We start from the raw sequence: 15,718 nt of genomic DNA on the forward strand, positions 1-15,718 counted from the left end.
TTATTTAGTCTGACAATGAAAACCCTGTTTTAAAAGTTTATTGCATTCCATTGGCAGGATGTGACAGATAGTAGAATATTGTGCCTTGCCCTTGTATACATTCTGGTTGAAAAGGAAAGTTGGATCGTGGCAGGAACACAGTCTGGTATCCTATTGGCAGTCAAGACAGATGATGATAAAAAGAGCCATATGCTTCAAAGAATGACTGACTCTGTTACATGTTTATACTGCAATTCATTTTCTAAACAAAGGTATCTTGATGGTTTGGGACAGATGGGGGAAAAAGTTTTTGACTATCTAGCTCTATTATAAAACTTCTTAAACTATTTGATTTGTATACCTATTTTTTATACCTATGTTTATACCTATGTTTAAATTTCTCAGGTGAAAAGGAGTCATGAGTAGGAAAAAGTTTAAGAAACTCTGCTCCATTATAGGCACATTTTCAGGAAAGATATGTTTGATACTATTTTAATATATTGTAATTGGTTTTCTTATACCAAAGAAAATAGATAGCTCTTCTACTTTCATAGATTCCCTATAAGCATTCAGTAGAACTGTGTGTTATGAATGTTTGTCTTTTATATCCTGAAAAATACTTTAAGGATTTAAAAGGACTTTCACCTTAAAATCCCTTTTTTCTATTTTTTGGACATATGTTCTCATGCTGTACCAATTAACATGAAGCTGTATCAACTATTGTGATAATAGCATACCTCTCTAAGATTTATTTGTATTCTAGCTTTTTAACTGTTTTAAACCAGAGGAATATGCAGTGTTTAAGTCATAAGTGAGAGCTTAAAGTAAAAATAGATAATTATTTGGGTTTTTTGCCTGAAATATTGACTAAAGGGGAGTATGAATCTTATTCCTCTGCCCCCTTACATCATATTGTATAGTTCCCAATCTTATTTTTAATTGGTATGTCAGAAACTTGCCTCATTAAAGTTTAAACAATTTTTAAAGGGCTCCACTTCCAGCTTTGGTATTGAATTAATTTTCCCCTACTAATGGCCCTTCTTCTTTCTTCTTCTTCTTCTTCTTCCTCCTTCTTCTCCTCCTCTTCCTCCTTTTCTTCTTCCTCCTCCTACTCCTTCTTCTTCTTCTTCTTTTTTCCTTTCAGCACACAAAAGAATTTTCTTCTAGTGGGAACTGCAGATGGGAGACTAGCTATTTTTGAAGACAAAAATGTTAAGGTAAATGTTAAATGAATTTCTATAAAAATATAAATGTTTTATCTCTGAAAATCCTTTGAAGAACAAGGGTGATAAAATGGTGCTACCCTTGAGAGCCTGGAGTCCATCCTGGTTCTGCTGCTTTTCAGCTATGGTGCATTGGGTAAGTTAGTTTGCCTCTCTGAACCCGGGTTTCTTCAACTTTAAAATATGTGTTCAACTAGATAACTTCTCAAGTCCCTCTCATCTTACTTTCATATTATCCATAGGATCTAATATATAGGAATCACTCAAGGAATATTTATTTGTTCATAGATAAACCTATAAACTGCCAAGAAGGCACTATCTGACCTTGGGAGAGGAAGTGGCCTTATCTAGGAATTCTCTCTACCAATGCAATCATAGGCTTCGTCTCTATTTCTATTCTAATTGAGTAATAGCTGTGTCTTAATGAGCTAAGTTCAAAACCCAAATTCAGTTTTTATAAGTACATTCTTCATGACAATTGAATACCCACCTATTTTAAGCTTTATTTAATACTGACAGTAAATAGTTATCTTGGTTGTTTCAGCTATTAGGAAATCTTCAATGATTATCACAAATAGGTGAAAGATACCTTGTGGTTGGTTGGCAAGTGATTCAGTTGTACTAGAAGGTAGAGATATGATAAAGCTAGATGACAATACTCTTATTTTGATTGATGAAATGATATACAATTTGGACATCAATCCATCAAACAGTGACAAGAACTTTTGGAGCAATAACTTTCTTATCCTTGTCTTTAGTAGCTATGAATGGGTTGTTGAATTGGTAGAGGCTGCAGGAATAAAAAAGGTAATTATGAAGACATTTCTCCTCTACTCTGCAAGACTCTAGGCTTTAGAATCCTAAACTGCTTTCACTAGGGTTTGGGGGAAAATAATGATCTAGTGGTGTCATGTGGTCTTTTCTATCTTCTTCTTGTTGCTTCAGTTAGATTGGTTTGCTTGTATGCCTTTGAAAAAGAAAAGTAATTAACCTATCTATTCTTTTTAATACTCTCTGTTTGTGTACTCCAAAAGGAAGTCACAGATAAAAAGGTCCAATATCAAAAAATTCACAGCAGCATTTTTCTTAGTAGCAATGAATTGGGAATAGCTGGGGGGGAAAGATAGTATATAAATAAAATATGATATTGTATGTAATGAGAAATATGAGAAATTTAAAGAAACATGTGAATTTATTAAATGATACAAAACAAAATAAAAAGAACAATACAATAGATATTGTTATAAGAATGTAAATCAAAAGATCACTAAAATGAGGGTACATGAAACATACTCTCTTATGATGAGAGAAAGGAGAAAAGAATGTTATATACAAGCTCGCACACATATATTATTAGATATAATCACTACATCAAATGTTCACTTGTACAATTTTTCTTTGTGAAGGAGAGAAAAGGATTTCTTGTCCAATATAGAGAGGAGAGATGAGAAATAACCATAACATTAAAAACAAAAAAGTTAAGCAAAACTTTTTTTTAATTGCACAAAATAAAAAGACCTAAGCAAGTTATTGTCTTTATTATTTGAGGAAGAACCAATATCATATGACCCAACCATCTTTCAATAAGTGTTTGTTAAGCATATCTATATGCTAAATATTGTATTAGTGAATGAGAATATAAATACAAGTTGCTGCTCCCAAGAAATTTATATTCTGCAGCAGTTTGAAAAATGTAAGGATAAAGCATTTCTTATGTGGTAGGCATCAAAATATGATCTCATTCGATTCTCTTCGTAGCCCTTGAAGGGTTTTATGTTTGAGGAAAATAAGGCAGGCAGAGATTAAGTGATGAAGAATTGAAACAAATTACCAGTGACTTTATCCAAGAAAATTGAATTTGGTCAAATTGAATTGAACTGAACTGTTCTATCTCTCAAATCATCTATTATAGTATTTTGGATATAATTGACATTCATTAGTTATGTCAATTAAATATGAATGTCTAAACTATATTTTTACATGTGGTGATATTAACACTTTACCATATTTGAAGGAAAATGATGAAGTTAGGCATTAAGCTTTATAATAAAAAAAAAGATAGAAACATCTAGAAATTTAAATTCCTACATCTACTTATGATAACTAGCCTTCTAGAAAATTACACTATAACAAAATATTTAATTGCCTATAATACTTCATTGAATGTAATAAAAATACATGTTAAATGGTTTAAGATTTTACTTACATAAGATAAGCACTACCTAAATATGTTATATTGGGAGCCTTTTAAAGAACTACTTAATATTTAGTATGATGTCAGTGTTTTAATCTTTTTTTTTCCTTTGAATTATTATTATTGTCTTCATTTACTTTGTGGGTTTCATTCTTAGACAACTTCAACAATTTTTTTTATTTAAATTAAGTATGTATTATATTGGATTACTTGCCAGCTAGGGAGAGGGTGGAGGTAAAGGAAGGGGTAGAATTGGAACATAAGGTTTTTCAAGGATTAATGTTTAAAAAGCTTCCATGCATATGTTCTGAAAATCAAAAAGCTATAATAAAAAAATAAAATAAATTATGTATGAATTATATTTTTTGAGAATGTCTTTTTTCTTCCCTTTTTTTGTTCCAGTTTGAAGGAGCTCCTCCATTAAAGACATTAAATATAGGAAATGTCAGCACTCCATTAATGTGTTTAAATGAATCTATCTATTCATCAGAAAAAAACATAATCTGGGGAGGATGTGGCACCAAGATTTTCTCACTTTCTAATGATTTCTCCATTCAGAAATTTATTGAGACAAAGACAAGTCAACTGTGAGTTATTTTTTGTTAAATCACAAATTTATTAGCATATTCTGCTCTTTTTAATTATGTTAGTTATGCCTATTTTAATTCCTGTTAACTATTTAATTATACCTACGATGAGAATCTTAGTGTGGACTATATATTGACCTATTTTTGAGACTTTGCAGTTCTGTGACCATGATCAAATTTAATACTCTAATTATAAATATATTGTGATTTCATCATAGGGAATTTCAACACAGTAAATTCAGAGCCTTTGATATGCTGACTATGATATCCTAATTTTCAAAGTTTCTATGATGTTTACTCTTAATATAATGTGTTGAATCTGCTGGGTAAGCACCTATAGCACCCTAGGGACCTTGTGTTTGTAGTTGGACATAATCACCATTAGATGGTGGTATTAGATATTGCTAATTATTAGAACTATAGAATGTTATATACAAGCACGCACACATATATTATTAGATGTAATCACTACATCAGGTGTTCATTTGTACAATTTATTTATTAGAACGTTAGAGAAAGTTGAGTTCACTTTAACATAGTTGAATGCCTATTATGTGAAAGGCATTAGAAACATAGAAACAAAAACAGAACAGAAAACTCCTAAGGGAAATCAGGGAGAGAATAGAAACAAAATCTTATCCTAAATCAAAGTCTTCTTTTCTCTTAAACTGACTGGTTGCACTTTAACTTTATATACAGATTTTTATTTGGTTGCTCATTCATTAAATAATTTTAGAGTATCATGTGAAAAAGCACTATGTGTTCTAGTCTTACCCCCAACTCCTTCAGAATAATAAACTTCTGGTGATATATTCCATATGGGATTCCAGGATTTAATTGCCTCCTGTAGCCTTGGCCAAAGAATCCTTTAAATTGTTTTGGCTCAAAAAATTTTGGAAGTATCTGCTGTCAGCTGAAAAACCCCTTTTCAGCTTCAGCCTCCTCCTTTTTAATGGTTATTTGATTAATGCTTCATTATCTTCAATGATATTTATTGAGGACCTGCTTCCTAAATGCAAAAGCTTTGTTCTAGTTTGTCTGTCTTGTGTGTCTGTTTTCATAGCAAAATTTACAAATTGCTACTTTATTCTGGTTTTTGTGTCCTCTGTCTTTAAGAATTGATTTATCAGTAACCTTTATTATTATGTTTGTTATTTGTTTTGTTTTTGCTTCCATCATCTTTCCTCTATTGACTATATAACCTTCTATTCTATATGCATTGTCTATAAGGCAGCATATAAAAGCAAACATATAAACTTCCTCTATGCTGAATATGGTAATCACTTCCCAAAATTTATGAGGGTTGGGGCATAGAGTACACACTAATAAATTTTTTTAAAAATAACAGTTATGAAAATATTATTAGTCCAACATATTCCCCAATATTCTTACCAAACTTCTCCTAGATTATATCATTATTTAACTCCAATAGAAATTATGTCAAATGTAGTCAAAATCTCAAATTAACAAATTTCTATTCTCATAATTTGAAAACGTACTTTCCAGATGACAACCTTGATGCTCCATTGCTCTTTTCTAATCATTTTCCCTACATTGGTTTTCTACAGTGAGAACAAAACACTTCTTTCCTTTTAGTATTATCATAGAATTTATTTTTAAAAAAAGATATTTCAGAATGAAAAGAAACTTTTCAAACTATAAGATCAATTCCCCAAATACCACCTTCTCTGTTAAAGTTACTTTTCTTTCCTTAATTGAAATTAAGTATAAAAACAGTATTTTCAGAATAACTATACAACTAAAAGGATCAAGAGAAGAGAAGTAGCTATAAAAGGAACCAGAGAAGAAATAATTGGAAATATAGGCAAAGAAACAGATTGCTGGTAGGGTTTCAACATACAGAAATAGGAATCTATTTATAAGGTGCAGTAGTGGGCAAGAAGGTTAAATCCCTGCACAAAAGTCAAGCTATCACTCAAAAGTTTATATGGTAAACATTACCCTTATAACAAGTAGACTGAATTATTACCAGAAATTTGATGTTCTAAGATTTAAAGCTGAAAAGGATGTATTAGTCCAATCCCCTCATTTTACAGCAGAGGAGATTAAGGCTATAAAAATGACATTACTTGTTCAGGACCACAAGCCACAGATAAACCCTTTGCATTGCCTCATCCTACCTTTTAAGAAAGACTTCACCAACCAGAAAAGAAATAATGATAAGAATTAAAGAATCAACTTTCCAAAGGGAAGCAGTGTGGTACAAAAAGAACTTTATTTATACCCAGAAGACAGATTGCCCTGCTACTATCTGTATGGTCTTGAATAAGTCATTTTACTTTTCTGACTTAGATTTCCTCATCTGTAAAAAGGGATGGAATACATGGACATCTAAGTCCCTTTCAGCTTTTACTCTATATGATCCTACCACTTATAAAAGTATGTGCATAGAATATCTTTGGAGGAGGAGGGGCTGAGTGAGAATATGTCAAAGAATTATACTGCTTGAATCCCAAAGTTAAGAATTTTTGTTTGGGCAAAGGAAATTTGTTAAGAGCTTACTCTGTGCCAATCGCTGTGCTAAACATTTGGACTACAAAGAAAGACAAAATATAGTCCCTGATTCTCAAGAAACTCGCAGCTTTATTGGAGGATACAAAATGAAAATAATTATGTATAAAGAAGATATATACTGTAAAAACTGAAGATGATCAATAGAAGAAAGATACTAGAATTTAAAGGATTTGGTAACGACTTCTTATAGAAAGTGGAATTTTATCTGACACTTGAAGGAAGCCAGAAAGTAGAGATAAGAAGAAAGAGAATTCCAGGCTGTAGGACATCTAGTGAAAATTTTCAGTTTTGAGATGGAGTATCATCTATGATAAATGGTAAGGAGCCCAGGGTCACTGGAATGGTGACACATTTGAGGCAAGGAGATCAATCAGGGAACTCTTGCAATAATCCAGATGTTAGATAATGAAAGACTGCTTCAGGGTTATGGCATTGTCAGAGAAGGTAAAATCAACAGGACTTGACAATTGATTGGATATGTGTTGTGAGAAAGAGGGGTCAAGGATGACACTTAGATTGTGAATCTGGATAACCTAGGATAGTGGTACCCTCAACAATAATAGGGAAGTATGTTTAACATATATTGGACTACTCGCTATCTAGGGAAAAGGAGGAGCTTTAATTTAAAAAAATAGGGAAGTTCAGAATAGGATGAAATTTTGGGAAAGAAAATTACTTTTTTGGACATATTGTATTTATATCTATGAGACATCCAGGTCAAGGTGTCCAAAAGGCAGCTGAAGATTCAAAACTGAAAATTTGGAGAGAAGTTAGCCCTGTATTAATAAATCTGAGAATCATCAAGATAGAAATAATCATTGAATATACTTGGTGAAATCACCAAGTGAAATAGTTTGGAGGAAGAAGAGAAAGAACATTTTTTTAAGCTTGGGTGAGACATGAGCATTTTTGTAGGCAATAAAGAAACAGTCTTTAGACAGTAAAAGAATGAAGATAAATGAAGAATGGGGATGATGGAGGGACATCCTGCTGAAGAAGACAAAGTGGAATGAAATCACTTGGCATGGAGGACATTTTCATATGAGACAGAGTTGAAGGAGGAGATAGTATTACAAGGCATCTGGATGATGTGAGATAGGAAAAGGGGAGAAGAGGAAATTCTTAGTGAATGGCCTTAGTTTTTGCACTGAAACATGGGGCACACTGAAAAGAGAAAGTGGAGGTAGAAGGAGCTGTCAGAGGTCTCAGAAGGGATGAAAAGATTTACAAAAGCTATGGTGGTGAGTGAGATAGTGAATTAATTAGGGAAAATTCCTTGTCACAGTAAGGGCTCAAATAAAACTCCTTTTTCTACAACATTATTGACCTTGATCTCTTCCTATGCCTTCTATAGTTTTAGTACATTTATGTATTGTTAAAATGTCCCCCTTTCTTCATAGCCTTACAAATGTCATCTTGTTAGGAGGGTTTTTATAAGATTATTTTCCTCATCTAGAGGAAAATTCCTGTATTGATCTCATATCTGTTTGTCTCTTCTGTCTTTTCCATTTGTATAATGATTTTGCTTGTGAATTGAAGATTCAGGGTATGAAAGTATTCTGAGCCAAGAATTAAGAGGCAAAAAAAGTCCCTATCCTCATGCTCATAATCAAATAGAAGAGATGACAAATAGAAGCCATTTTTGTTTTGTTGTTATTCATCTTTTCAGTGATGTCAAGTTCTTTATGACTCCATGGATCCTAACACTCCAGGCTATTCTATTCTCCACCATCTCCTAAAATCTATCCAAGCTCATATTTGTTGCTTCCATGACACTATTTCTCCATTTCATCCTCTGCCTTCTCCTTTCTCCTTTTGCCTTCCATATTTCACAACATCAGAGTCTTTTCATTATGTGGCCAACGTATTTAAGCCTCAACTTCAGTATTTGACCTTCCAGTGAATAGTCTAAATTAATTTCTTTAACTATTGACTTATTTGGTCTCCTTACTGGCCAAGGGATTCTCTATGGTCTTTGACAGCTACACAATTTGAATACATCGAATCTGTGGCACTCAGTTTTTTTTTTTTACAGTCCAATTCTCACAGTCATACATTGCTACTGGGGGGAAAAAGTATAGTTTGATGATATGGACCTTTGTCAGCAAGATGATGTCTGCTTTTTAGTATACTGTACAGATTTTCTGTAGCTTATTTCTTAGATGCAAAAATCTTTTAATTCCATGATTGTCGTCAAAATCTGCAGTGATCTTTAAGCCCATCAATATAAAATCTGACACTTCATTTTTTTTTCTCCTTTTGTTTTCTAGGAAGCAATGGCACCAGTTACCAAGATTTTAGTGCTTTGTGTGTTTCTTTATGCTAAGCTTCAGGCCTGCTTATACCATCTCCTCTTTTACTCTCATCAAAATGGTCCTTAATTTTTCTTCTTTTTCTGCTGTTAGAGTGGTATTGTCTGCATATCTGAGTTTGTTGATATTTCTGGCAAACTAAATTCCAGCTTTTGATCTTTCTAGCCTGGCATTTCACGTGATGTACTCTGTATATGTTAAATAAATAAATACTAAGACTACAGAAGACATAGAAAAAGATCAAAGATCAATAATGGTGTAGAAAAAGGAGTTTCATCTGGGCCCTCTGTGACAAGGAATCCTTTCCTATCTCCCTAAGAAATTCACTATCTCACTCACCACCATAGCTTTTCTAAACCTTTTCATCCTTTCTTTATTTATCTAACATATACAGAGTATATGTATACGTTAAATAAACAATATACAATCTTGTACTTCTTTTCCAATCTTAAACCAAGCATTTATTCTATGTGCAGTTCTATTGTTTCTTGATCCCCATGCAGGTTATTAAGGAGACAGATAAGGTGATCTAGTACTCCCGTTGCTTTGAGGACTTGCTATATAAAGGATAAATAAGAAATAATTAAATTAAGAATTAAAGGAGTTAGCAAAAAGCTTCCTATAGAAAATGGAGTTTTAGTTGGGATTAAAGGAAGCAAGGGAAGTCAGAAAGAGCAAATGAAGAGGGAGAACATTCAAGTCATAAAGGACATGTAGAGAAAATTCCCAGAGCTGAGAAACAGATTGTTCTTACTCATGGAACAACAAATAATTCATTGTCACTCAGCTTGTGTATACGTGTGCATGTGCGTGTGCGTGTGTGTGTGTGTGTGTGTGTGTGTGTGTAAAGGAAGGAGGGTAGAGAATTGTTTTAAAGTATAAAAAAACTGGAAGGGTTGAAAAGGAAGACTGATAGTGGTCAAAAAGGTTTTTAAATGCCAAATAGAGAATTTAGTATTTGATCCTGGAAATTATAGGGAGTGACTGAAGTTTATTAAGGGCAGGGTTGGTGTTAAAATGGTCAGATTTTAGTCTGAATGAGTTTTATTGAATTTACTATTCATTTTTTTAAATCATATATATTTAAATGATTTGAGGACTTATTTTTTATCCACAAAGAAATTCTATTACATACTTAAATATTGAAGAAAATAAATAAGAACAGTCTTTTGTTTTCTCATAGGTTTTCTTATGCAACATTCAGTGATTCCAACATCATTTCAATTGTGGTGGACAAAGCTATCTACATAGCTAAGAAAAACAGCCATTTTGTTGAAGTATGGGACAAGAAGACGGAGAAACTTTGTGTACTAATAGACTGTGTGCAGTTTTTAAAGTAATTTTCCATTTAAAAAAAATTTTATGGCTTTAAGAATAAATATCTTTTGGAAGCTCTGTCCAATATGACATAGCTCACATTTTATATAGACAAGATTAAAAAGAGAATGGTCATATTCTTGAACCTTTTGAACATTTAATATTATTTTAGGCATATACTAGATTTTATACCAATTAAGTAAAATCCTTTCTCTTGTGAGTGTCACAAGTTGTTATTGAATAAGCCCTTTAAAATAGACATTTACTTTATTGTTGATGGAATCTGAGCTGTGAAATGTGCAAATTCATGAGATGTTTTATTCATTTCATAATGGCATGCTGTTGTATCTGATCACTTTAAAAATGTTTACTTCTTAATTACTATTTCTTTCCTTGAAGATGTGAAAATTTTTCTGTATATTCTGTTTTAAAGTAATATGTAAAATGATCCTTTTTTTCCTTTTATATCCTCACCTTATCTTATCATTGAAAGAGATTTTACATTGGCTTAGGACAGAATTTAAAAGATTTCTGTTCATTCTTTTTCATTGTCTCAATGACCATCAAAATATATATTTTTAAATACTTTTTGGAGGTCTTTTGACTTCCATATTATTTGCATGTGTGTGTGTGTGTGTGTGTGTGTGTGTGTGTGTGTGTGTGTAGTAGAGAGGTATGTAGAGTATAATTAAATATTCCATGCTCAGATAATAAAGCCTATTGCATTTTGATATTCTGAATTTAAAGTAGTTTTGAAACTTCAAAAATTTCAATTTAGATATTAAAAATGCTCTAAACCTCTAATGAAACTCTTGATGTTTTCAGGGAGCATATAGGAAGCAAGGAATCAAAACATAAAATGACTTATTCTGGAAGAGTGAAAACCCTCTGTCTGCAGAAAAATACTGCCCTTTGGATAGGTACAGGAGGAGGTCACATTTTACTAGTTGATCTTTCAACACATCGCATCATACACATAATTCAGAACTTTTGTAATTCTGTTAGAGCACTGATGACAGTCCAGTTAGGTAAGTTGAATTCCTTTCTTTTTTACTCTGACAAAAAATAATTAAAAGTTGTTTTCTATATCTTATCTCTATGTTTAAAAATTAAGTATAATGTAAAGATAGGATAAATAGATACAAAAAGAGCAGAGACCATCTAACTGAAACAAAAAATAAAGCTAACAGACATTTCAAATAAACAACACTATATTTAGTCATCAAATTTGCTTAAGTTTTCTGTTAGCAAAAGAAAAAAAGGAACTATTCTCATTTGGAGTTTTAACTTTCTTGCAAAAAAAAAAAAAAGGACCTACATATTCATCTATAAAGCCAAACTTTCTTAGAAATGCAATCAAGAAAAAAGTTATTAAATTCATTTTTTGACTGCAAGTCCAGTGTTTTTTCTGTGTGGCAGCCTTTCTCACACTAAGCTCTGGCAAAACATCTCACAGTAATTCCCATTATTCACGATAGTTTTAGATGTATATCATCACAGAAAACATTATCATAACAATGGACTTTGATTCAGAAAAGCTGGGCTCCAGGACCCTAAAGAGAAGTGAAGTGGCTCTGCTGAGTTTGAGAAAACATGTCACTTCACAATTTAGAGCTTCACCTTTTGCATATGTAATTTATAATATTTTTAAAACATCTTTATACTAACAACTTCACTGGGTGAGAAAAGAATCTTGACTTGGATCTTTTCAACAATAAAGTGATTCAAGACATTTCCAATAGACTTATGATGAAAAGAGCCATTCCAACTTAGAGAATTATGGAGACTGAAAGTAGATCAAAAGTAGATCAAAGTTCATCCTTTTTGTTGTTGTTTGTTTACTTAGGTTTTTTTCCTTGTGTTTTTTTCTCCTTCTGATCTGATTTTTCTTGTGCAGCATGATGAATATGGGAAAATATTTAGAAGAATTGTACATGTTTAACTTATATTGAATTGCTTGCTGTTTATGGTGGGGAGGAGAGGGAGAAAAATTTGGAACATAAGGTTTTGCAAAGGTGAATGTTAAAAAATTGTCTTTGCATGTATTTGGGAAATGATTTTAGCAAATATTTTATTTGTTATTTTCTTTTTTATAAAGGGAGCCTAAAAACTGTCATGCTGGTTTTGGGGTACTGCCAGAAAAGTAATGAAAGTACTCAGGACCAAAAAGGTAAAGTCCAATAGAAAAAAAAGCTCTCTATTCAAAATTGTATCTAAAAATTGTAACTAAAACTTATCTAACTAGTAATTAAATAAAAACTGTGTATGTGTCTATACACATATTTACACACATACACACACACACACACACACACACACACTCACATATATAAACTAGAGCTAAAGCTCTTGTAATCTTGGGATGTATTAAGAGAAACACAGCTTTGAAGTAGTCACTTGAGGGTAATTCCACTGTATTCCATCCTTTTCAGTCTTCATCTGTACAACTGCATTCAGTTCTAGCCAGCATAGTTTAAGGACGTTGATAGCTTCGGGTGTCCAAACAAGAACAATTAGAATGGTAAAAGACTTTCAATCCATTTTATATATGAGCAGAAATTGAAGGAACCAGGCATCTTTAGCCTGGAGAAATCTAGGGGGAACATGATAGTCAATTGTTCTGTTTAATCCTAGAGAACAGAATTAAGAGCAATTGAGTAGAAGGTACAAAGAAGCAACTTTAAACTTGATGTCAGGAAGAATTTGCTAACAATTAAAACTGTTCAGAAGTAGAATGAATTGCTTCTAGATTGGGTTCACCATCCTTCAAGAAGAAGCTGTGCCTCCATTTGTAGAATGTGTTGTAGTGGGAATTTGCTTAAATATATAGGCTGGAGACTTCTGTGTCCTGTTCCAACTCTCAAATTCTGTGATTATATTATTTCTTTGAAGCAGAGAGCTACTGGTGAGGTGTTTTCTCTGCTGCTACAAATCAGCAGTTTCTTCATAATTTGGGATTGATTTTCCGGGGCACTGTGAGGTTAAGTAACTTAATCAGAGTCCCACGGCCTTTGAGACTGCATCAAACTTTTGGGATCAGACCTTTGATCTGCATCAAAGGTGGTCCTGCTTTGCAGGTCTTCCTGACTGCCAGACCAACCTAATGTAGTATATCTGCATTTTGTTTGCAAAATAATATTATTGCCAGCAAATATAATTTTTGATTAATGAATGCCAATATTCTTATCAATTTGTGTGTATTACATGTAATATCTTTTTTCACAATTTAGTTTATGTAATAATATATGTAATAAGTTCATAAATGCATTTGTAGATTCATATTTTCTGATGACTAATTCTAAGTAAAATGTGAGACTTTCAATGTGAAAATTCTCTCCATTCTCACAGATTTCAAACCACTTATGATTTATAATCAGAGAGAATTGTCTGAAACTTGCCCCCTGGTCATAGAGCTAATATATGTCAGACAGATTTTAAACACATATCTTCCTAACTCCATGGGATGCTATGCTGCCTGATTAGATAGAAGATTGCCGATGAATAATATACAGTAGCTAGGTTGCCTTTTAAAACTTGTTTTATTTTGTTTTTGCAGAAATGGAGTCTTGTTTGTCTGTATGGGACATTAACCTACCACATGAGGTGGAAAACTTGGAGAAGCACACAGAAGTTAGAAAAGAATTAGCTGAAAAAATGAAAAGTATTTCCATGGATTAAGAAAGCTCATTAGAAACCACACTTGTTCTGTGCTTTTCTCTTATCTTAAACAATTCTTTGAGATTTCCTTTTATAATATTTACAATGTAACATTCATTTTTGCATATAACTTAATATAAATATACAAATGTCTATATTTTTAATTTGACTTTTATATGTACAAAATAACTCCTAAGATAAACAGTTCAGGATTCTAAATATAAAACAGTATTTTAAAAACAGAAGTATTATTATAGTTTTTATAATGAATTTATTAATAAAGTAAAGGAAATACAATACTTATTATATTTTGCATATTTGAAAGGTATGAACTCAACTGTTAATTTGTCAACTAAATCCAACAGATTGGAAAAATTGTTGATAATGAACATCATTTTCTATTTGATAAATTCTAATGTTGAAATACTATTTTTGTAAATCAAAATTTTGAAAATAATTTGGATAGCATTACATGTACTATAATATATCTATAGCATAGCATATCTAATTAGATTGCTTATAAATATGCTAAATTTTTAAGTATAATAATTATATCATTATTATTATAACTGGGTTCCAAATAAAAATATTTCCCAGTTTGAAAGAATACAATCAGCAGTATGGCTATTGGAAAATTTTATGAGCTATAGGATACCTCTTAATCCCTGTGATGAGAAATATCTACAACAATATAATCTCATGTAAAATAAGTAGTCTTTTTCTTTCTACTCTGTCTGTCTCTCTCTCACATACACATACAAACACACATGTACACAGAGTAATAAAAACTCTGAATTAGTTGTAATGTGTTTACTATGCAGTGTGTCTCTTCACTTTTTCTTCAGACACTTATTTTGTTTTCTTTTAATTCTCCTAAAATATCTATATTGTGTTTTCTTGTTTCCTATACTGGCTTTCTCTGAAATTGCTTCACTTTTGTTTCTTCCATTTCATTCTGGTAGAGGTCTTATTTTTTAGGACTGGAGACATTGCTTGCATTCTTTTATATTAAAGAGAAAAATACCAAATATTTCATTGACTGACTTAAGGAGAAATAGGTTGTTGTGTGGTTGCTAAAAGTACTTGATAACTTTGAAAAACCATTTTCCATTTTTTTAATCTTGTGTTATTTGCTCTGAGACATCTTCTCAAAGCAGATATTGACTCCAATGATTTGTTTGGGTTCCTTTAACTTATAAATAATTTCAAATTCTTAATCTTGGGAGTTATTCTCTATTTTAAAAATAGCTGCTTGAATAATTTCCATAGGCTTGATAAGACAGTAAGAGATGAGTGTGTATTTTTAATTATTTTTAAGATGTTACTTTGTATGTACATGCAATTTTCTAAGCCAAAAACATTTATGAAAAATATATATGTGAATTATTTTTATCATAAAAAGAATTTTTTTTAATTTTGATAAGACTTTTATTTATAACTTATTTTTATTTCTACAAGTATTTCATACTAAAATGATGATGTAGTAAGTAAAGAAGAGATAAAGGAAGGAATATATTTATAGCAAGCATAACAACTTTGAATTTTTCTTTTGTCTTGATTATTTATTATGTGTCACTGGAATTACTTGCATATTTAATAAGAGTTGGCTTGCAATTTGTGTTTACTAGTTATTTGTAATAAAAAGGAGGGAATGAAAATTCAGGGAAGGAAGATTTATTAGATATTTATTATGTGCAGTGTCTGTGTGAAACAGTAAGGATTCAAATATAAGCAAAATCAAAGATAGTCTCTTGCTCTTAAGAAGCTTACATTCTAATGGAGGAAAATAACACAAAACAGAGCTGAAAAATGAGGGAATGGGAGAATAAAGATACCTGGGGCATGTTTTTGAACTCCAAAAAGTCAGGAGCAAAGCCAGAAGGGGAATAATTTTTGAAGTCCTGATAAGGCTTA

At 31.7% G+C, this 15,718-nt stretch overlaps 1 protein-coding gene across 1 annotated transcript in view; it reads left to right on the top strand.

Annotated features, from left to right (window-relative positions):
- Positions 1 to 15,218, top strand: part of LRRK2 (leucine rich repeat kinase 2) — a 180,921-nt gene extending 165,703 nt beyond the window's left edge. The window contains exons 45-51 of the mRNA XM_052000191.1: positions 58 to 251; positions 1,124 to 1,196; positions 3,799 to 3,983; positions 10,014 to 10,166; positions 10,973 to 11,175; positions 12,246 to 12,317; positions 13,704 to 15,218. Coding sequence (XP_051856151.1) covers positions 58 to 251; positions 1,124 to 1,196; positions 3,799 to 3,983; positions 10,014 to 10,166; positions 10,973 to 11,175; positions 12,246 to 12,317; positions 13,704 to 13,825 — 1,002 coding nt within the window. The 3' untranslated portion in view covers positions 13,826 to 15,218. The remainder of the gene's footprint in view (positions 1 to 57; positions 252 to 1,123; positions 1,197 to 3,798; positions 3,984 to 10,013; positions 10,167 to 10,972; positions 11,176 to 12,245; positions 12,318 to 13,703) is intronic.
- Positions 15,219 to 15,718: the final 500 nt, after the last annotated feature.

Source organism: Antechinus flavipes, chromosome 5, assembly GCF_016432865.1.
Source record: "Antechinus flavipes isolate AdamAnt ecotype Samford, QLD, Australia chromosome 5, AdamAnt_v2, whole genome shotgun sequence".
Taxonomy (NCBI): domain Eukaryota; kingdom Metazoa; phylum Chordata; class Mammalia; order Dasyuromorphia; family Dasyuridae; genus Antechinus; species Antechinus flavipes.